Below are 21,793 nucleotides of genomic sequence, written 5' to 3'. Positions count from 1 at the left end.
TATGGCCGGGCACCGTGGCTCATGCCTGTAATCCCAGTACTTTGGGAGGCCAAGGCGGGTGGATCACCTGAGGTCAGGAGTTCGAGACCAGCCTGACCAACATGGGGAAACCCCATCTCTACTAAAAATACAAAATTAGCCAGTTGTGGTGGTGCATGCCTGTAATCCTGGCTACTCGGGAGGCTGAGGCAGGAGAATCACTTGAACCCAGGAGGCAGAGGTTGCAGTGAGCCGAGATCGCTCCATTGCACTCCAGCCTGGGCAACAAGAGCGAAACTCCATCTCAAAAACAAAGAAAAAAGAAATACAGTATATGTACAGTACAAATGCAATAGAGCCTAGCAGGCTACAATGGGGAAAAATTTATATATCTTTATATTTATAAATTATATGTACATAATGCATGCAAGTGGTATGTGAGTTTTAAAAAAGAGTAGAGTACAATCCTACTTTACTGAATTATCTTGTATTTCTGTTAAAAGAATCCATTGAGGTTAGCTGTGATTACTTTTTATTGCTTTGCACATTACTTTAAAACATTATACCTCCAGCATGAGTATAGGAGAGAGAAAAGCAAATGGGATACTGTGCAATAGGCTGTATTCCCACACACATTTCATATTTAACATTGTTTTGTTCCATAGATTCAATGTCTTCTCCTTAAAACATAAGCATATACTCCATCTTTAAATATTACAGGCTCCACTGACAGCAGACTGGGATACAAAGGAAAAAACAGAAGCTGACCATTTTCATTTCAGTCACATTTTAAGTAAAATACCTTTCTTAGAGAACTTGGTTCACTTCAGCAATGAAAACTCTTGGGTGGTTTCGATGGTATTTGAACATGTTGGTCTTTTTACAAGAAAAATCTTCCCTTAATGAGAGAATTATACTTGCTTTGGGGTGCCTAGAACTGTTTGGTGCTGAATAATTCACCATATGATGTAAATGAAGCTAAAGCAAAATTTCCCAGAATGTGTTCTACAGAGCATTGCTCTGGGAGGTTGCTATGGGTGTTGCCATGGTGGGAGGGGGAAGTAGATCTTAAATTTATTGGTTAAATTATTTATTGACTAAATAAGTTTGGGAAATGCTACATTCTTTAGTCTTTTTATACAGATCCACAATGGGCATTGGTATATTGATAGCTCTGAGATGATCTAAAGGAAAGTAACCTTTTTAACTTTCTTTATCAGCATTTCTCAAACTAATTTGGGCACAAAACTTTTATTCACAATCCTGTTGAGTTCTGTTTTGATGAGGACCAGTTTGGGAAAAGCTCAGCTAAGAGTGTTTGTTGCATTATGCTTCAGCTTCACACTAAATGCAGCCGTAGGTATCTAACAGTTGCTTCTTTCCCCAAATGTGGTCAGTTCAAATTAATTATCAGATTTTCATGGCTAGTTTGGCCTTTGTATATAGTGTACATATTAATTAGGGCTGACTAACTGTTATAACATGTGATTCTAAAATTTGAGTGGCTTAACAGAATAGAAGTTTACTTCTTGCTCACTTCACAGTCCAATGCAGGTAGATGAGGGAGGTCTTTTCCACACCGTCATTCAGAGACCCAGGCCTCTTCCTCTAGGTCACACTGCTATTTCCCAGGGTCTTGGAATCTTCTACTGTATCCTTTGTACCTAGCCAGCAAATGAGAGAAGAGAGAACATGGAGAATCTTGCAGGGTCAAGCCTGGAAATGGGTTTATCTCACATTCTTTGGCAACTGCTAGTCACGTGCTCACCTGGATGTGAGAGCTGAGGAACATAGTTTAGAAATGTGCTCAGGAAGATAAGGAATTGGGTCTTCTCTTTAGTGTAATTTATCTTAAGTAGTATCTATTCACTGTCATTGCTGCAGAAAGTTTTCACAATTGTGTATTTCCCACTGAAGTTTATACCCTTTACTAGAACTAGTTAGTGCAATATTTAGAAAAGGCTACAGCAGTGTGTGGAGATTTTGTTTATTTTATTGTGGTCAGTGGTTAGGTCATTGCCAGGTAGATTTACTGACCTTCTTTTGAATCAAGGACTTTTTGTAACAAAGACTTTTTGTAATTTAAACACTGAGAGAAGCCCAAATTGGTTTCAAAGTTGTATTTTTTCTTACTGATATAGCAAGGTATCTGAGCACATCAAGCTTGAGATTGCAGGGGAGAAGCAGGAACATTACTGGCTTACACAAAGAAAGGGGCAGCTATTCAGACACGAATAACTGCTGCACTGTTTGGTATAAATTGTCACAATTTCAGAAGAGATTCTTAGATGTTAGTGAGAAAAACATACTTAACTTTCCTTTGCATTTGTTTACATTATAAAGAAGTATCTGCCTTATTGGTATCTGCCCTGTCAGTGCAGGTCAATTTGAAAGAGGAGCTGTTGGACTGAAAATGAACCATGCCTATTAAAAAGGTGAAGTATAAGACCAGGAGTAGTGGCTCACACCTGTAATCCCAGCACTTTGGGAGGTCATTGTGGGAGGATCACTTGAGCCCAGGAGCTCAAGACCAGCCTGGGCAACAAAGCAAGACCCCATCTCTACAAAAAATTTAAAAAGCAGCTGGGCATGGTGGTGTATGCCTGTGGTCCCAGCTACTCCAGAGGCTGAGGCTGAAGGATCACCTGAGCCCAGGAATTCAAGGGTGCAGTGAGCCGTGATCACACTACTGCACTCCAACCTGGGCAACAAAGTGAGACTCTATCTCTAAAAAAAAAAAAAAGGTGCAGTATCTTCTGAATTTTGTAAACAGGTGCCATACATGAACTCCAGTCAAATTAATGACTGTGAGGCCGAGCCCTGGACAATATTTGCATGCATGTGGTTCTGAATCTCCAAACTGAGCTATTTCTAAATGAAAGTTTAGGCCAGGTACGGTGACTCACGCCTGTAATCCCAGCACTTTGGGGGGCCAAGGCGGGCGGATTACCTGAGGTCAGGAGTTCGAGACCAGCCTGACCAACATGGTGAAACCCATCTCTACTAAAAATACAAAAATGTGGTGGGCACCCATAATCCCAGGTACTTAGGAGGCTGAGGCAGGAGAATCACTTGAACCCAGGAGGTGGAGATTGCAGTGAGCCGAGATCGTGCCACTGCACTCTAGCCTGGTCAACAGAGCGAGACTCCGTCTCAAAAATGAATGAATGAATGAATGAATGAAAGCTTAATCATCATGAATGAAATAAACCATCATTAGAATGTGCCCTCATACCCTACATCCCATAAATAAGGCTTATTAAGCTCATTTCACAGCTAACAGGCTACATTTTAATAATATAATCAATGAAGAATTCAAGTGACTGCCATATAGAGAAATCTAATCGTTTAAAAAATTTTAATATTTAAATGTTTGTGGTATACATTAAGGAAGAAAAATGGCTATGACGAACTCTTGAGGAGCAGCTGTTAAAATGTTGGATTTTCAGTCTGGGTGCAGTGGCTCACTCCTATAATCTCAGCACTTTGGGAGGCCGAGGCGGGAGGATCACTTGAGGTCAGGTGTTTGAGACCAGCCTGGCCAACATGGTAAAACCCTGTCTTTACTAAAAATACAAAAATTAGCTAGGCATGGTGGCGCACGCCTGTAGTCCCAGCTACTTGGGAGGCTGAGGCAGGAGGATCGCTTGAACGCAGGAGGTGGACGCAGCAGTGAGCTAAGATCACACCACTGCATGGTAGCCTGGGAGACAGAGCAAGACTCTGTCAAAAAAAATTGGGCCTTTCATTTTTCTTTCTTCCTATGTTCCACATACCATGGTTGATTTGGAATTGTTTTGTTTTGCAGAATCAAAACGAATTCTTCTGCCTTTTTTTGTTTGTTGTTTGTTTTTTGTTTAAGACAGGGCTCTCCCAGGCTGGCTCACTGTAGCCTTGACCTTCTGAGCTCAAGCACCCTCCTACCTCAACCACCCAAGTACCTGGACCACAGGTGCACCACCACACTCAGCCTTTTTTTTTTTTTTTTTGAAGAGACAGGTCCCACCATGTTTGCCCAGGCTACCAGGCTGGTCTCAAACTCCTGGGCTCAAGCAGTTCTCCTGCCTCGGCCTCCCAAAGTGCTGAGATTACAGGCATGAGTCATTGCCCCGGCATGAATTCCTTTTTAAGGATTCCAAGTAGGGACACCCAGGGGGCATAGTTTTATGGACCATGAATTAATTAAGGCTAATTAATCCCACTGAGCCATTTTAGGAAATATCTTTACCATTTTTATGTTATTTCTGTTAACTCAATAACATTCTAAATAGCTAGGTATGAAGCCATAATTTTAAGGCTGACAAAAAGAAACAGGATTAAGTTCCTAAGAAAAACTAAAGATTATCTATGACTTTATTTTTTCTAGTCATGTTCTTAAAATAATAACAAGCTCAAAATTTGAAGAAGCATTATTAGAATTTGTTTACAGGAAACAAAACTGCCAAACTGAAACATTTACATTAAAATGGAGAAGTACTGTGATTCTACTGAAAGGGAAATGCTCTCTGAAAGCCTTTGAATTTGAGTAAAACACATTTAGTTTAATCTGTAGTTAGAAACTGATACAGAAAACTCTAAATATTTGCTATCCAAGTAGTTCCAGCCTGGCACACATACGCAGCTTCTCATTTCGTGGGAAGAAATACAGAGGCATGAGGAACTGCTTGGTCCAGCTTGTTGCAGTATGCCTGTATTTAAAAATTAAAAGCACTGGTGCTAAGATGATCTTTGTATGAAATGTATAGATCAATTAGTAAAGTACAATTTGACATTAGTTTGCTAGGACTGCCATAACAAAGTACCACAAGTTGTGTGGCTTAAAACAACAGAAATTGATTGTCTCATAGTTCTGGAGGCTGGAAAGTCCTAAATCAAGGCATTGGCAGGGGCATGCTCCCTCCAAAGGATCCAGGGAAGAATCCTTCCTTGTCTTTTCCAGTTTCTGGTGGTTGCCTGCAATCCTTGTCATTCCTTGACTTGTAGATGCATCATTCCAGTCTCTTTTTCCGTCATCACATGTCATTCTCTGTGCGTGTGTGTCTGTGTATTTACATGGCCTTCTTAGAAGGACACCAGTCATTGGACACCCTAATCCAGTATGACATCATCTTAATTAATTACATCTATAAAGACACTTATTTCCAAATAAGGTCACATTCTGAGGTTCTGGGTAAACATAAATTTTGAGTGAGGGACAATATTCACCCCAGTACAGCATGGAAAACTGATTTAACCCTGAATTAATTCTTCACATGTGAGTGCAAATTACACAAATCTAATATAAAATAATGAAATGTTACCCTGTCATCCATTAATTATGCTTTATTGGGAATTGGTGTTAAAGTGTTATTTATGTCTTGTAATGATATTTTGAATCAGTTATGGATTGGAATTTGTATGTGATACATTGGAAGGTCAGTGGGTGGGTGAGTTTTTGATGGACTGAAAAGCCATGTTTTTTGGATTAAAAACATTTTACAAGTATTATTTGGTAGTAGTTTTCAGTCTTCTCAGTTTCTAGTATAAATTTTCCTATTAAAATAATAAATGTTTAGTTTGTAAATCACCAGTGTTACAAAACATTGTTAAATGACACATCTCTCTGCCAAACTTTGACAACTAAGTTTTAAACATTAACTGGCTGTCTGTCATACCTCTGAACAGCTGTTAGCATTTGTTACGCACTGCTGTTTCCATAGTAAATGCCCCCACCTAATTAAGATTATTTTTGTAAGAAGTCTTAAAATTGTGGTTTCTGAAAATATAATGGGTGATTAGATTAATATAGCAATTTATTGATGAATTTTTAAAATTGCAGTAGCAATTAATTTAGGAGTCTTTATAATATTAATTTATAAGTAGACTTTTATAATAGACTTAGTAACTTTTAAATATTGCATTAGCAATTAACTGATACTTGGAATCTTTCATATTTTGTATGGCCAACATCTTTATTATAATTTTTTACCGTTTAGGGAGAGTTAGCATTTTTCCATCTGGCCTGGAGTTAGCCATGGAAAACTACAATTCTTGATTTACTATTTCGCTTTTTTGAGATGACATTAAATTAGTAGCCATATTTAGAAGAGCTTATTTTTAGAACTCAGAAGTTTCCTAAAGGAAAAAGATGGAACTTCTACAATAATCTGGAGATAATGTTTTTGAGCAATTTGGGGTCTGAGAAGTAAGTAAAATACAATGTTAGGTTTGGATATTTAAAGAGATTGCCAATCAGGAAATGCCAAAGCTAAGTTTCCCAAGAATTTGTGGTCCAGCCAATTTGCATTTAAATGTCTAGAATAATAAAGCCTATCTGAGGACCTTCAGAGGATGAGCTACTAGTAATTTCTCAGGGCCCCATCCAGTCTTAAGAGTCAGCTTTGGCAATTATGAAACCAGCTGCACAGTGGGCCCCTGCCCAGTGGTGGTGGTCTTTGTGCTTCTTGCCTCCTGGGGCTGTAGACTGAAGCGCATTGCTGTTCCCTTTGAATTTGAGTGTCTCTCCACTGTTTTCTAACTGGAGGGGCAAAACCTCCCATATCTGTTTCCCTCCATGTATTGAAGTAGTATTGTCAGTGTAAAAGTACGGCATGAAACAAAATACCTGAAAGCTAGAAATACCATATGTCGTGAATATTCTCAAAGTATTTTTCCTTCTTTCTTAATGTAAATAAATGTCAATAAACTTAGCAAAAAAAAAAAAAAAGCCACTAAGCATATGGTTCTTTGTTAAGCAGCAATAGAAAACTGATAGAACCAGGAACAAGATGAGGATTGTCCACTCCCCACTTCTATTCACCATTGCCCCAGAGACTCTGGCCAGTGCAGCTAAGACAAGAAAAAGAAATTCAAGGCATGAAGATTGGAAAGGAAGAAGTAATATCATCCTTTCCCAGAGTTGTTATCTTGCATGTAGAAAATACTAAGGAATCCACAAAAAATCTAATAGCATTATAGGCAAGCTTAGCAAGGTCACAAGATACCAGATTAATATACACACATTATCTAAATTTCTATATGTGAGCAAAAAATAACCCAAAAATAAAATTAAAGAAATATTCACAATATTATAAAAAGAATAAAATAGGAATAAATTGAACAAAAAAAATGTAGGATTTGTATACTGAAAACTAAAAAATGCTGCGAAAGAAAGATCTAAATAAATGAGCAAAGATATACTGTTGGATTGGAGGACTTAATATTGTTAAGATGGCGCTTTTCTCCACATTGATCTATAGATTCAGTGCAGTCCCTATCAACATCCCAGTAGGATTTCTTTGTAGAAGTCAACAAGGTGATCCTAAAATTTATATAAAAATGCCAAAACAATTTTGAAAAAGAAAAAAATTGGATAACTGATTTCAAAACTTACTATAAGGCTATAATAATCAAAATAGTATGGTGTTGGCATAAGGATAGATATACAGATCACTGAAACAAAAAAGAGTCCAGAAATAAACCCTCACCTTTATGGTCAATTTATTTTCAACAAGATTGCCAATGCAATTACATGGAAAAGGGGATAGTCTTTTTTTTTTCAAATGGTTCTGGAGCAGTTGGAGATCCATATGCAAGAAATGAACTTAGACCCTGTCTCATACCATACACAAAAGAAAATTGCCTCAAAATGGATCATAGATTCACTTTAAGAGCTTAAAACTATAAAACTTTTAAAAGAATATAGGAATAAATCTTCATTACCTTGGGTTAGGCAAAGAGTTCTTAGATGTGACACAAGGGAATTTGGGGGGATTACGGAAATGTTCTTAAGCTGGATTGAGATGGTGGTTGTACAACTATATAAATTTACTATCATCCCACTAGATTTCACAGGGCCATTACACTAAATTAAAATTTAGCTTTGTGGCTAAGAATTTACCACTGATTCAAAAATACTAAATATGGTTTTTTCTCCCAAGAACTGTTTTATTAACCAGTGTGTAGTTGTGCCTTATGGAAGAAGTCCAAATTGTGTTTTTTGTTTGAAAATGTTATGAATTACATAACTTTATAGATTTTCAATATGGAAGACACCTTAGAGCAACTTATTTTAGTTCATTCCTTCTACATTCAAGTACATATTTGCCATTTCCAAAAATTCACAGCTTTTTGACACTTTTTTAACATCAATTTTTTGGTCTTTTTTGTTGTGGCAAGATATATATAACATAAAATTTGCCACTTGCACCATGTTTAAGTGTACAGTTCAATGACATTAAGTATATTCACATTGTTATACAACCATCATCACTATCCATCTCCAGAACTCTTTCATCTTTCCCAACTAAATGTCTGTACCCATTAAATACTGACACCCATTCACCCCTCTCCTTAGCCCCTGGCAACCACCCTTCTACTTTCTGTCCCTATGAATTTGACTACTCTAGGTACCACGTATATAAGTGAAATTATCCAGTATTTGCCCTTTTGTGTCTGGCTTATTTCATTTAGCATGATATCTTCAAGGTTCATCCATGTTGTAGCATGTGTTAGAATTTTCTTCCTTTTTAAGGCTGAATAATATTCCATCGTGTGTGTATACTACATTTTGTTTGTCTACTCATCCAATATTGATGTTTTGTGGTTGATAATTATGTACTAGGAAAAACCAAATTCTCAGAATAAGGCTGTCTAATCGTAGGGAATTCTGCCTCGTTCCATCTCCACACAATTACTCTTTCTAGGATGCAAGTTAGATCTTATGCTATACATCTTCGTGAAGGAATGTGTGATTTCCACTGAAAGTATTAATTAATGACTACGGGAGTCCCTCCAATTCCCTTATTTGTTCAGATAAATTACTTCTTAAAGCAGGGTTTAGAATTTACTCTAGAATACCAAGAATAATGAATCAGCTTGTCACCAGTATCAGTGTTACCCACTGAGTGCCATTCTCTTTTTATGACACCATGATCAACTTTACCAAAAGGCAAAGGAATTTGCAGAAAGCCTTCAAAGTACAACAAGCACTGATTCTTCTTTATGCTATGCTCAAGGAAAGGAGGGGTTTCCCCCTAGAAAGGAATGTGATATGCTCAGTTAAAGAATGTTCGATGGAGTGGCTTGCAGCATTCATAATCCAAGAACATAGCTGTTTTCTTCTCTTTGTGGCCCTTCAAACATGATCTCATAAAACTCTTCTGCCAGACTGCCTTTGTGTTATTCTCTTTAAATTTTTCATGACAGAAATTCATTTTTGCTACAGCTACACCAAGTACAAATGCTTGGTGTTTACCTATGCAAAATAAAAATGCTAGCAAAAGCCAAAAATAATTAAATAAAATATTATCTGACACACCTAATGTAACATAAATGTTACCTTTTAAAGCAGCACATTAATAATTGTATGTTCATTTAATGTAAATATCATTTAACTCTTGTAGTTGCTTAAGAAGAGCCAAGCTAGGAAATGTGATTTTAACACTTTAAAAAAATAGAAAGGAAATTAATATCATAGTGAAAATTTCTCATAGTTGGGCAAGCTCTTGTATCTGATACTAAAAAGTACCGTATTTCAGAAGATTTTATTAAAACAAAATAAAATCTGCCTATATTATATCATGTAACTGGTTTTTTTCCTCATGCTTTCTTTTGCTCAAGAATAGGCATTATGATTTGTGTTTTACAGGGCTTAATTTTAGAGTTATTTGCCCACTTGAAAAAGGCATAGAGAACACTCAAGCTAGGTCATCTGAGGCCAGTGTTTGAGTTTCTCAGAAATAGCTGCCAACTGACCAGAAATCTGCCACACTGGCCTATGTTGTTAGGCCACCAAAGGCACAGTCTTCTTGGATTGAACTAGGAGGTCAAGCAAGTCTTAATTTCTTGAATTCATAAATAAATCCCTGTAAGTGCGATGTTCTAATAGGATTAGAACAAAAGCAGCCCTGTATACAGGCAAATAAAACCTAAACAAAACAAGGGCCTCCTTAGAGGTTCTTTTGCTGTCAGGATCCAAAGGATTTTTGTAGCTTTTTCAGGAAATCTTGTACTGGCCCAGATGTACTGATTTTTTAATTGCCTTTTTTGCTGACAGAAGAAAACTTTAATAATGGATTTAGAGCAGCGTATTACTAGGCCAGCTGCACTCCTTCTTGCACCTTCAAGTAAGGATATATTCCCCATCATGATTTTACTAAAACTTGATTTAAGCTAGCATTTCACTGCTAAGCTATTAAACTAAAGCTTTCCCAGAACACCTAACTCAAGAGCATCCAGGAACATTCTTCTTGGCCACTAAATACAGTAAGCAGTTGTCCGTTACATGTCCATCTTCAACTTGAGTTATGTAGTACAAACTGGGCCATGGTATTGGGAGCAGCCCTGAACCTTAGTCCAGGGAAAATCTAAATTCCAGGGTGGAACTCTTGCTCCTTGATTTCAGTCACTAGATTTAGGAATTTACACACTTTTTAAGATGAGAAACAAATTTAGTTTAAGATTTGTAAAATTTTCAAAATGAATGAAATGAAATCTTCAAATCTTCAAATGAATTCCCTTCAAATGAATGGAGTTTGCTATCTCCATGCAGATAGTCATCTGTATGACTATTATTTGAGTGCTTTCAACTATTTAAAATAAATTGATTTTTAGCAATTTTGTAGAATATAAAATTTCAAGAAAAACAATTTTTGGTGCAGGTAGGATAGGCATTCTTTGCACGTCAAAAAAGAAAAATGGCCTGAGTGATTTTGATTTCTTTTTGTAACTTATAATATCCCAATGATACAGAATTGTGTTTAGATTTGTAAGAAGGACAGGTTATAGAAGTTCTTCCAGCTGGGCGCCATGGCTCACGCCTGTAATCCTAACATGTTGGGAGGCCGAGGTGGGTGGATCACCTGAGGTCAGGAGTTCAAGACCAGCCTGTCCAACATGGTGAATCCCCGTCTCTACTAAAAATAAAATAAAATAAAATACAAAAATTAGCCGGGAGTGGTGGTGTGTGCCTGTAATCCCATCTACTCAGGAGGCTAAGGCAGGAGGATTGCTTGAACCCAGGAGGCGGAGGTTGCAGTAAGCCAAGATCGTGCCATTGCACTCCATCCTAGGCAACACAGCAAGACCCCGTCTCAAAAAAAGAAAAAAGAAAAAAACTTCTTCCTAGTGTTTAATTGTAGCTCCTTAAGTTTTTGAAAATGCCATTTTAAATTTTGCAATGTTTCTTTCACACTTACGTTGCCCATCATGCAATCTTTAGGCCACTGCTAAATACACTGCTCTTCTCCAAGCTTGAACTTCATGATGTTTAATGATGCCAAGGATCTTTGAAAGGACCGTGTGTGTGTGTGTGTGTGTGTGTGTGTGTGTGTGTGTGTGTGTGTCAGGGCCTCAGTCTGTCACTCCGGCTGGAGTGCGGTCATGCAATCATAGCGCATTGCAACTTCGACCTTCCAGGCTCAGGCAATCCTCCCACCTCAGCCCTTCAAGTAGCTGGGATTACAGGAGTGCGCCACCACACCTGGCTAATTTTTGTATTTTTTGTAGAGACGAGGTTTCCACATGTGGCCCAGGCTGGTCTCAAACACCTAGCCTCAAGCAGTCTGCCCACCTTGGCCTCCCAGGGTGCTGGGATGACAGATGCAAGCCACTGCAGCTGGCCTCAACAAGTTTATATGTAAACTTGAGCAAGAAAAATAGATTTTTAGATCTTACAAAGTTTTCTGTGATCTCCAACTTCAGAAAATCAGTTCCAGTACAGTAATTGAATATCATTTCTCTGTGTTTCAGTATTAAATCAGCTTTCCCTAATATTTTGCTCAATTTCAAATGTATATGAGAAAATACCTGTTATGTATTGATGGCTGATCTGCTCAGTTCACTGAAAAGATGTGACATTGGAACTTTGTTCCTATTTACCCACGTAATTCACAGAAACTGAAGAAAGTTCTTAATAAGATAGTCAGTGTTTCCAGAACAAGTTATTTCAATGGTCATTATTGCTACACAGTGTAATTCCGTGCACACTGTTATTATCTGTTTTATTAGGATCATCACAGACACATTCATTAAATATTTTGCAGCTAAATATTTGATTCTTGCAAACTTTCATTCTTTTCCAGCAGGAAACTTCTTCAGTATCTATAAAGTAAGTGATAAGATGATGGTTGCTAATGAACATCAATGTTCTTTGCAACCCTACAAGCCTATGCCTACAGTATAGTTGCAAAAGTTATAAACTTGTCTCAAACAATATACATTCTGGTCCTTAGATTTGGTTTTCTCTGTGCAAAAAAAGTTAGTGGGACATACAACTCAGTGATAATTATTTTATAGCTTCTTACCATGCATTCCGTTTTAAATGTTGATCTTGATAAATACTGCACATAAACTATGAGCAAAACACAGGTTTCTATTTGATAACTAAGAAATCAGAAGATAATGTGATATAATGAGTATGATAAAAAATGAAACTTGATTTAGTGCTTTGAATGTAAATAAAAGGTGACATATTAACTGATTTTATCATCTTTATGTTTGAAAGTACAATCTCAGGAGATTTGAATTTAATATCACTACCAAGTTTATTCTGCTTCATTTGAAAACCCATGTCAAATGTAGAATGTGGTCTCTTTATGGAACTGTGGCGACACTTCCTAAGACAGAAAGATGAATGAAGCGTGTCGGTGTAGCTATGTGTGGTCATATCTGACTCAGTGCCAGAGATTTGCAGAGAGCAGGCCTATCTGTGAGACAATATGAGACTGCCTGTTTCCCTTGCAGCTGTTCACATTTCCTTGTTTTGCCCTGGTGTTGTGTGTACATGTTTTTTGTTTTTTTTTTTTTTAATAAAAAGTGCTGAATTTGGGTAATGGTAATTTCATTAGAAAAAGAGAGTAAACAGTAACAGATTCATTCTTGTTTTCCCTCTAGGGATAATTTATTAACATTCTTCCTTCTCTCTTCCTCCCCCTTCACACCTCAGCTTTACAAATACACCTGATACCTTCAAATTTCAGGAAAGCAAATAGCAAAAGGAAATACATTTTGTCATTCCAATACAACTTGAATTTAAGCTTCTAGAGCAGGGATTCACAAACTGTGGCCCTGAGGCCAAATCCAGCTGGCCGCCTGTTTTTGTAAATAAAGTTTTATTGGAACACAGCCATGCTCATTCATTTATGGATTATTAACAGCCGCCCTCATACAACACAACAGGGTTTAGTGGCTGTGACAGAGATCATATGGCCTGCAAAGCCTAAAATATTTCCTATCTTGCCAGGATAGGATTAGGATCCTGATATTCTTTTTTTTTTTTTTTTTTTTTTTTTTCTTCTTCTTGAGACGGAGTCTCACTCTGTTGCCCAGGCTGGAGTGCAGTGGTGTGATCTCGGCTCACCTTAACCTCCACCTCTCGGGTTCAAGCGATCCTCCTGCCTCAGCTACCTTAGTAGCTGGGACTACAGGCATGCACCACCACACCCGGCTCATTTTTGTATTTTTAGTAGAGATGGGGTTTCATCATGTTGGCCAGGCTAGTCTCGAACTCCTCACCTCAGGTGAGAATCCTGACATTCTTTAACATGGCAAGGCTTGTAATTGAGTGGCTAATAGTTTTCAAATCATATTGAGTGTATTTTTCCCTGCAGCCTATAAATAGAATTTTTTACAGCTCTTTTCCCAAGTATTTGCCAAAGATATCTCCCTGGCACAAGGCATTGTGTATTACTGAATTCTAGTAACAAGCTGAGGAGATCTGGATGAGAGAAAGGACAGCATATCAGCAGGGCAGGGTCAGGTCCCTGCTACTCTGGCTGTATGACCCTGACCATGACAGTTCACCTGACTGGAACTCAGCTTTTGACTTTTTAAAATGGAGGAGTTGAATCATGTTGACATCTAAGATCTCCTCTTTTTTTTATTTTTATTTTTTTGGTACCCCAAACAGAGTCTCATTCTGTCACCCAGGCTGGAGTGCAGTGGCACAATCACAGCTCACTCATCCTGGGCTCAGGGAATCCTCCCACCTCCCCATCTTGAGTAGCTGGGACTACAGGCAATCACCACCACACCCAGCAAATTTTTTTATTTTTTTGTAGAGACAGAGTCTCACTATCTTGCCGAGGTTGGTCTTGAATTCCTGGGCTTAAGTGATCTTCCTACCTCGTATGGCCTCCCCAAGTGCTGGGATTACAGGCATGAACCACCACACCCAGCCCTAAGGTCTCTTTTACCTTGAAAATTGTATAAAGTAAGTCAGACTTAAAAGATACAAAAGAAAGAATTAAATGTAGTCAAAACACATTTCTTAATTTTGAGGGAAAGTTTTTAACTGCACATGCAGGATCGAAGAGAAATAATATCTGGTTCCTAAAGAAACAAGCTGAAATAAATATTCCTGGTGTGTTTATTTTACGTTACTCTGAATTTTTTTTAATCTATTTACAATTTCTATGTACTAGTCCAAATATAATACTTATTTTTTCTAGAGGAAGCATTTCTTAAACACTACTATGTACTCAGCCTCACGCTAGGGGCTATTACCTAATGTCAGAGAACCCGAGTCTGGTCGTGGGAAAGAAAAAGAACCACTTAAACAGCATGTTCTATAATGTACCTCAGACATTCAGTTCCCTCTTGGCTGTTGATGCCCTTGGTGTGGCAGACACCCCAGTGTTGGCTCTGTCCTGAGTTGCAGACGTGTGGTTTCTGCATCGTCAGTATACTCAGCACCTGGTCTCAGAAACGTTCTCGTCCCCTGCCCCCAGGGGTTACCACATAGCTTTTTACTTCTGAGTCCTCTTGTCCTCCTGGGCAGGGCTGTATCCAGATGGCTCCAGCCAGGCTACCTTCTGCAGTGTCTCCTTGACTCATGGGAAACACACACGTGCTTAACTCAACATACACTATAAGCATGGCCTGCCCCAGGCGGCCTCCAGCCATGAAAGAGGCAGGCACCAGTCTCTTTTTGCTTAGGACCCCAAATGCTACATGTCAAGCTGCCCCAAGGACTCTCTCTCACACAGAGATCCTTTCTAGTGTACCAAGGTGGGCCTATAAGTTGCTACAATTCAGCAAGCATCCCTCCAGAGAATGAGATAGTGAGCTCTTCTGGCTGGCACCTCCGGTGTCTAATGCGTGGTTCTTTTGGGGCATCTACCATCCTTCACTTTGTATGAGGGAGGGTGCAATCCCCTCTCCTTTCCTCCCGAACAAGAAGGAGAAGGGAATAATCAAATACTTGCTCTTCTTAGTCCTGTGACTCCTACAAATCCCAGACTTCTGCCTCTATAGGCAGAATGAGGGGTCCTGGGGTGAATATGGAAGGGCCATTTTGACTGCCTTTCAGCAAGCCCAGGAGAAGTGGTCTAGCAGCTTCATAGCAGGTTCAGTGCCATTTACTTCCTCTTGGCCTTAGCTTTGGGCTTTAGCTGAAAGTCCAAGACTACTGGTAAGGTCCCAAGTAACATTTTATATATTCTTTATATATGATAGAATGGGGGGTGGGTAAAGGGTAAGAAAGACAAGCTGCAGTCTTCCTTTGTTCTCAAAACCCAGCTACCTCTCATTTGCCCCAGACCTTGACAAAACTCTACCTAGATTTGAAATTTGAGTCCTGCATATCTTTGCAGGCAGCATATAATATGCAGATGACCCATGAGAATGAGAAATCCAAAAGCACTATGTTTCTAACTACTGTTTTTAAACACTTCAATGTTACATCGCATTCGAACTTTTTTCCATTGATGACTTTTTATTTACCTGCTTTGCTATATTTCTCAAATGCTTTGTATATGCTATGGATATCACTAAAGTATTTTGAGTCTCTAAGACAAAAATGTAGAAATTGGTGGGGGGAAATGAAGGTTGACATATTATGCATATACATCAAGATACTTTCCAACTTCGGGTTGCCCACTGAGATCATTGCCAGTTGTTATTGCTGGGGACCAAACTACTTACTCTCTGGTCTCCAAAGGGATGAATCCTTCATACATTTCTGGGCCTTTGGTTATACAGATTTTTGGAATTTGTGAGCTCTTTGAAGACAGAAACTCTCATCTTTTTATCTCTGTATCCCTAGTACATAGAACCCCACATTTTAGTACCTAGTAAGACTTCAATAAATATTGAGTGGATGGGTATGTGGATGAACCAACAAAGGGTCACTTCTCTCTGACAGTGACAAAATGAGCCCATTCCTCACTCCCTCCTGCTCAGTTCTTACTTGCCCTTTTGGTTGATGAGCCAGCAGCCAAGATTCACAGTGTATTCTTTGCCACATGGACACCATCCTCTCTATCCTGTGGCTGCCTTGAGAGGTGCAGTTTCTAGGACTTGAGAGCTGCAGTTTTTAGAAGAAGCAGAGCCCAATGCCCCCACCTCAGGTAGAAGCCCCATCTTTTAATTCCTTTCCATTGTATCTGCCTTTCATATTAAGCATCCCACCTCCCCCTCATCCTGCCACTACTTCCACTGAACTTTAGGTGAGTTGAATTTAATTTAGGTGATTGAACTGGATCAGACCAGACCAAAGGCATGGAAGAAAATTTGGTCTGAGTATTTTCCTTGGAGCAGTGCCTCAAAAGAGATTCCAGGCACTTGTGTGCCACCTATGAAGTTGTATGGATAGAACAGCGGTTCTCACTTGACCACTCTGTGCCTCATTTTTCTCATCTTAAAGTGAGAATAGTAGGGGTAACCAACTGCGTAGGATTGTTTGAGATTAAGTGAATGAGTATATGTTAAGAGCTTAGACTAGTAACTATCATCTAGTAAGTGCTCAATAAAAGTAATATTGTTGCTATTAGTAGTAGTACTATTAGTACTCTCAAAAGTTAGCACTGGACATAAGATTTTCAAATACCTGAGGAGTTTATTAAAGCACAGATTTCTGGACCTCCTTCTTAAATTCTGATGTTGTAGGTCTGGAGGGGGGTCCAGGAATCTATGTTCCATAAGTACTACATCTGATTCGGCCGCACGTTCTTAAGAAATTACAGATATAAGACCTAAGGAACTGTATATGACATAGTAAGACCAGGTCAAAAATTATCTCCAATTTGGGGAGTTGTGGGATTATTTTTTCTTTGTGAGAAAAATTGATGTGCATTTATTAAATGTTTAAATAGAAACGAACCATAATCATAGTTGAAAATGTTGGAAATAATAGTCCTTGATCAAGAAAAAGGCAAAACTTACAGTTTATCATGGAATTAGACATTATAAAGTGATGGTGCTATCAACTTGTAAAGCCTCAAATTAAATTTGCTTTTTTTCTCAAACAGGTTTGAGATTTTTTTTTTTTTTTTTTTTTTTCGAGACAAAGTCTTGCTCTGTCACCCAGGCTAGAGTGCAGTGATGCGATCATAGCTCACTGCAGCCTTGACCTTCTGAGTAGCTGGGAATACAGGCATATGCCACCCTGCCTGGCTAATTTTTGTATTTCTTTTGCAGAGACAGGGTTTTGCCATGCTCCCCAGGCTGTTCTCCAACTCCTGGGCTCAAGCAATCTGCCTGCCTCAGCGTCCCAAAGTGCTGGAATTACAGGTGTGAGCCACTGCACCCAGCCGGTTTTGAGATTTTATAAAAATATTTTTATGTATTCACTTAGATTATTTAAACTTTGCTTGATAATTAATATTATGACACGTCAGGTGGTGACTAAATGTGTTTTTAAAGTGTTATGTATTTTTTTAATTGTGATAGGAACACTTAACATGAGCTCTACCCTCTCAACAAATTTTAAAGTGCACAATACAGTATTGTTGGCTGGGCACGGTGGCTCACACCTGTAATTCCAGCGCTTTGGGAGGCCGAGGCGGGCGGATCACAAGGTTAGGAATTAGAGACCAGCCTGGCCAACATGGTGAAACCCCGTCTCTACTTAAAATACAAAAAAACTAGCTGGGCGTGGTGGCACGCGCCTGTGATCCCAGCTACTCAGGAGGCTGAGGCAGGAGAATCACTTGAACCGAGGAGGCAGAGGCTGCAGTGAGCCGAGATTGAGCCACTGGACTCCAGCCTGGGAGACAAAGCGAGACTCCGCCTCAAAAAAAAACAAAGTGCACAATACAGTATTGTTAATGATAGACACAATGTTATACAGCAGATCACTAGAACTTATTCATCTTGCAAATGTAATGTAGTGTGTGTGTATATGTGTGTTTTATGGTTTCTTAGTTTTTTTGGTTTTGCATTTTGTTTGGGTTTGGGTGGTGGTTTTTTGTTGTTTTACTATTTTTTATTGCATGCATGCAGTGCAATTCATTTCTATAGGCTAGTCTGGAAACCTAATCACTATTTATAACATTATTTTTGTGGGAAAATATGATCCCAGTTACAACATTGACATTTCTTTAGAGATAGAAAGCATTCAGAAGATGGAGACTGCCCACATATATTTTACAGGGATTTGGGCAAACTTTTGTGGACCAGCCACAAATCACCATTTCCCTAAAATGTTAATATAATGTTTTAAATAGAGCAGCATTTTACTAGTCTACTTATACTATTTATTTAATCTCTGATTTAGTAGTGCTTTCTTAATTAATACATCATTTAAAAAATTGTCCCTGCTCTATCTTCACATTGCTTTTGTTAGGCATTTTTATGTATGATGTGGCCCAAATATTTATAAGTCATAAAAATTTATCTTGCATTAGTATAAGCAAATCTGACTATAATCTGAAGAATGTTTATAGTCAGTATTTGACTTCTCAACTAGCATTGGTGTACAGAGTAGGTGAAGAAAAAAAAAAAAGAATAAAACCGACCACGAAAATCCCCACCTATTTTAGAGAAGTTAGGAAATAAAAGTGTTCACAACAGCCGAGGTCATCTTTAACTTTTCACTTTTCAAAGCAGACTGTTGACTATGAAACACTTTATTTGAGGTAGAAATTAATATTTTAATTGTATTTCTAAAATAATTAAATGTATGTTCTTCAGAAAGCTGAACTTTGGATCATTTAGGTTTGTGGAATTTTAGAAATATATTTAGTTTCTTTCTTTTTTTTTTTTTTTTTGGAGACAGAATCTCGCTCTGTCGCCCAGGCTGGAGTGCAATGGTGTGATCTCGGCTCACTGCAACCTTCACCTCTCAGGTTCAAGCAATTCTCCTGCCTCAGCCTCCCGAGTAGTTGGGGTTACAGGCGCCCACCACTATGCCCGGCAAATTTTTTTTGTATTTTGAGTAGAGACGGGGTTTTGCCATGTTGGTCAGGCTGGTCTCGAACTCCTGACCTCAGGTGATCCGCCCACCTTGGCCTCCCAAAGTTCTGGCATTATAGGCATGAGCCATCGCGCCCAGCGTATATTTGCTTTCTTTTCAGTGTCTTCTCCACTCTGAATTGGCAGAGTCAAAAGAAAAAAAAGTTTATGTCCTTGACTTCCTGCTGAAGGATACCAGCACTGATTCTGTTAATGAACAGCCCTAGTAAAACAACCATAAACCTCTGTGAGAACATTCCTTCCTAGAAGGAGTTGGGTTTGCCCTTTCCCAAGATTTAGGTTTCTGTGAAAATTCTTCCAGACGTTCCTTGGCCAGAAAGCATTCTTTCATTTTACTCCGTATAGACGTGCCTTGGCCAGAAAGCATTCTTTCATTTTACTCTGTATTCATGCTATTGAAAGTTGCTTCTGTCAGAGGAAACAAACACTGTGATTGAGGAAATATTGATGAATTTTAAATGACAAGGAAATTGCCACATTGACAGAATTTTGGTCCATCTATTTAAAGATGATTTTTTGAAAAGATATGCATAAGACTCATATTCTGACAAGTTTCACAGAACAATTCAGAGGTTATTACCAAGAGGATCCCACTGAAATCATCAGCCTGCCTTTTTAAAAGAAAAATATTGTTTAGTGAAATAATAAATATGAAGCTCTGATTTTTAGCAAAGAATTGTGAGTGTTTACTGGATTTTCTTCTTTGCTTTTTAGCTGTATGACAAAATTAACACAAAGTCTTCACCACAAATCAGGAATCCTCCAAGCGATGCAGTACAGAGAGCCAAAGAGGTAAGTGATATATTTTATAGAAGTATTTGGCATCATCATATTTGCCACCTTTATTGAAGACATTTCTGTTGCACATTAAGAGGCAGTTTCCCTGGAGTCACAATTTGACTCATTATATTCAGATTTAGTATTTCTAAGTTTATTACTGAACATACAGAAAAGAAAAAAAGATCTCTGCGGCAATATTGCCTAGATTTCTAGTTCTGGTTCTGTGATGTAAACTTGAATACATTACCATCAATTTTACTTCTCTTTTTCTGTTTTTTAAAAAAGAAAGTTATTTTACAACACTTGGTGGAAATAGACATGCTATAAAAATTTGAGTTGCTTTTTGAAGGTGGTAATGTTTGAAAGTTAATTAAATTTCTGTAGCAATTAAATATACTGAGTTCAAAGAAGTCATTTTTGTAAATTGTCAAGGTATGTGGCTATATCTGTCACAAACTTTTAAAAACCTATTTATGATAGAAATACAACATTGCAGAAAGTTTGGAAAATAAAAATAGATCCATAATCTCATCACCCTAACACAGTAGTTTCCATTTTTATATATCGTTTTCTAGTCACTCTCCATTTGCATATAAATTTTTTTATAGTTGTAATCAAAATGTGTCTTTTTTTAACCTACCGTTATATAATAAGCATATTTCCATGTTTCTACTTGATCTTTACAAATATAACTTCTAATGACTGCAATATTTTTCTTTGCTGTTATTAAAGTATAACATATTAGCAATTCTCCCATTGTTAGACACATGGGTTTTTTTTTTTTTTCATTTTTTGATCATGTCAGTCTTTGTGCAAATAAACATTTTTCTTTTAGAAAAATTATTTCTTATAAAGTGAAATTACTATGTGAAAGACTATGAAGGACATAATCCCTTCCCTACCAGATTTTAGACAGAAAGTCTGTACTGGAAGATGGTGTACGTTCACTGAGAAATGAAACCCATGCAGTGGAGGCTGCCCGGCCTGCCCACTTGGTCAGGACTAGCTTGGAGGGGTTGTCTCTGACTTCACCACCAAGGGCTCATAGAAGGGAATTAAGATATCGCTGATAGAGGCATGAATCACCACCCTGTCTTCACAATATGCAGATAGAAGCAGAGAGACTCTGGGGACAATTCTTTGGCTCAACTGGACAGTGAAAACCTGCTGGTTTCCCCCTAGCCCTGCTTAGGTGGAAATACCACACCTCTGTATTTAAAAATAAACTAGGAGAGGAGCAAGGACCCAGAGAGAGTATGTGGTTTTGTCCTCTCATTTCCCTAGTAGAGAAACTCGGAGCATAAAATACACCAAGGATAATTGGTTTATCATCTTGAAACAATATGAATTAACAGCATAACCAGCACTCTAATGAACAGGGTATTCGGATAAGAAAGCTCTGTCATTTTTGCTTGTTTGTTTGTTCTTCCCTGAGGCAGTAGTTGAGTAGCACAGAACATTCTAGTTATGATGCTAAAATCTAAGGCTCGGGCCATGTGACCTCACAACATCCCCCTCCTGCCCCAGTAGGAAGCTTTTGTATGGTTTTCACAGGTTGAGGTGAGAATCCTCCTGGATGGATGGTGGTATGATCCTGCCATCCAGTTGTGCCGAAGCAATCCTTGATTGGCTTGATGGTTGGAATTCAGTTGAGTGTAATGCAAACCTCTGAATCCAGCCATATGCAGTTAGAATAGCAGCAGGTGTTTACTCAGAAAAAGAACAGAGGCTTTTTCATGGGTTCATGTCCCATAAATAACTTATACAGGTAAACTCCATCCTGGTGGTAAAGGAGAATTTTTTAAAACAATTTTATTTGAAAACAATCAATTTTACCTGTGCAGAAAAATGTTAATGACTA

The 21,793-nt window shown here is 38.3% G+C and overlaps 1 protein-coding gene across 20 annotated transcripts in view; it reads left to right on the top strand.

The window, feature by feature from the left end:
• The window catches only part of CASK (calcium/calmodulin dependent serine protein kinase), a 409,365-nt gene that overhangs the window by 314,849 nt on the left and 72,723 nt on the right, over positions 1-21,793 (top strand). For all 20 annotated transcript variants that reach the window (XM_016942916.3, XM_016942911.3, XM_016942915.3 and 17 more), the window contains one exon: positions 19,867-19,944. In XM_016942916.3, coding sequence (XP_016798405.1) covers positions 19,867-19,944 — 78 coding nt within the window. The remainder of the gene's footprint in view (positions 1-19,866; positions 19,945-21,793) is intronic.

The sequence above is a fragment of the Pan troglodytes genome, chromosome X (genome assembly GCF_028858775.2).
Source record: "Pan troglodytes isolate AG18354 chromosome X, NHGRI_mPanTro3-v2.0_pri, whole genome shotgun sequence".
Taxonomy (NCBI): domain Eukaryota; kingdom Metazoa; phylum Chordata; class Mammalia; order Primates; family Hominidae; genus Pan; species Pan troglodytes.
Note: the sequence above shows the minus strand (reverse complement) of the source record. Positions and strands in the feature narration are given on the sequence as shown.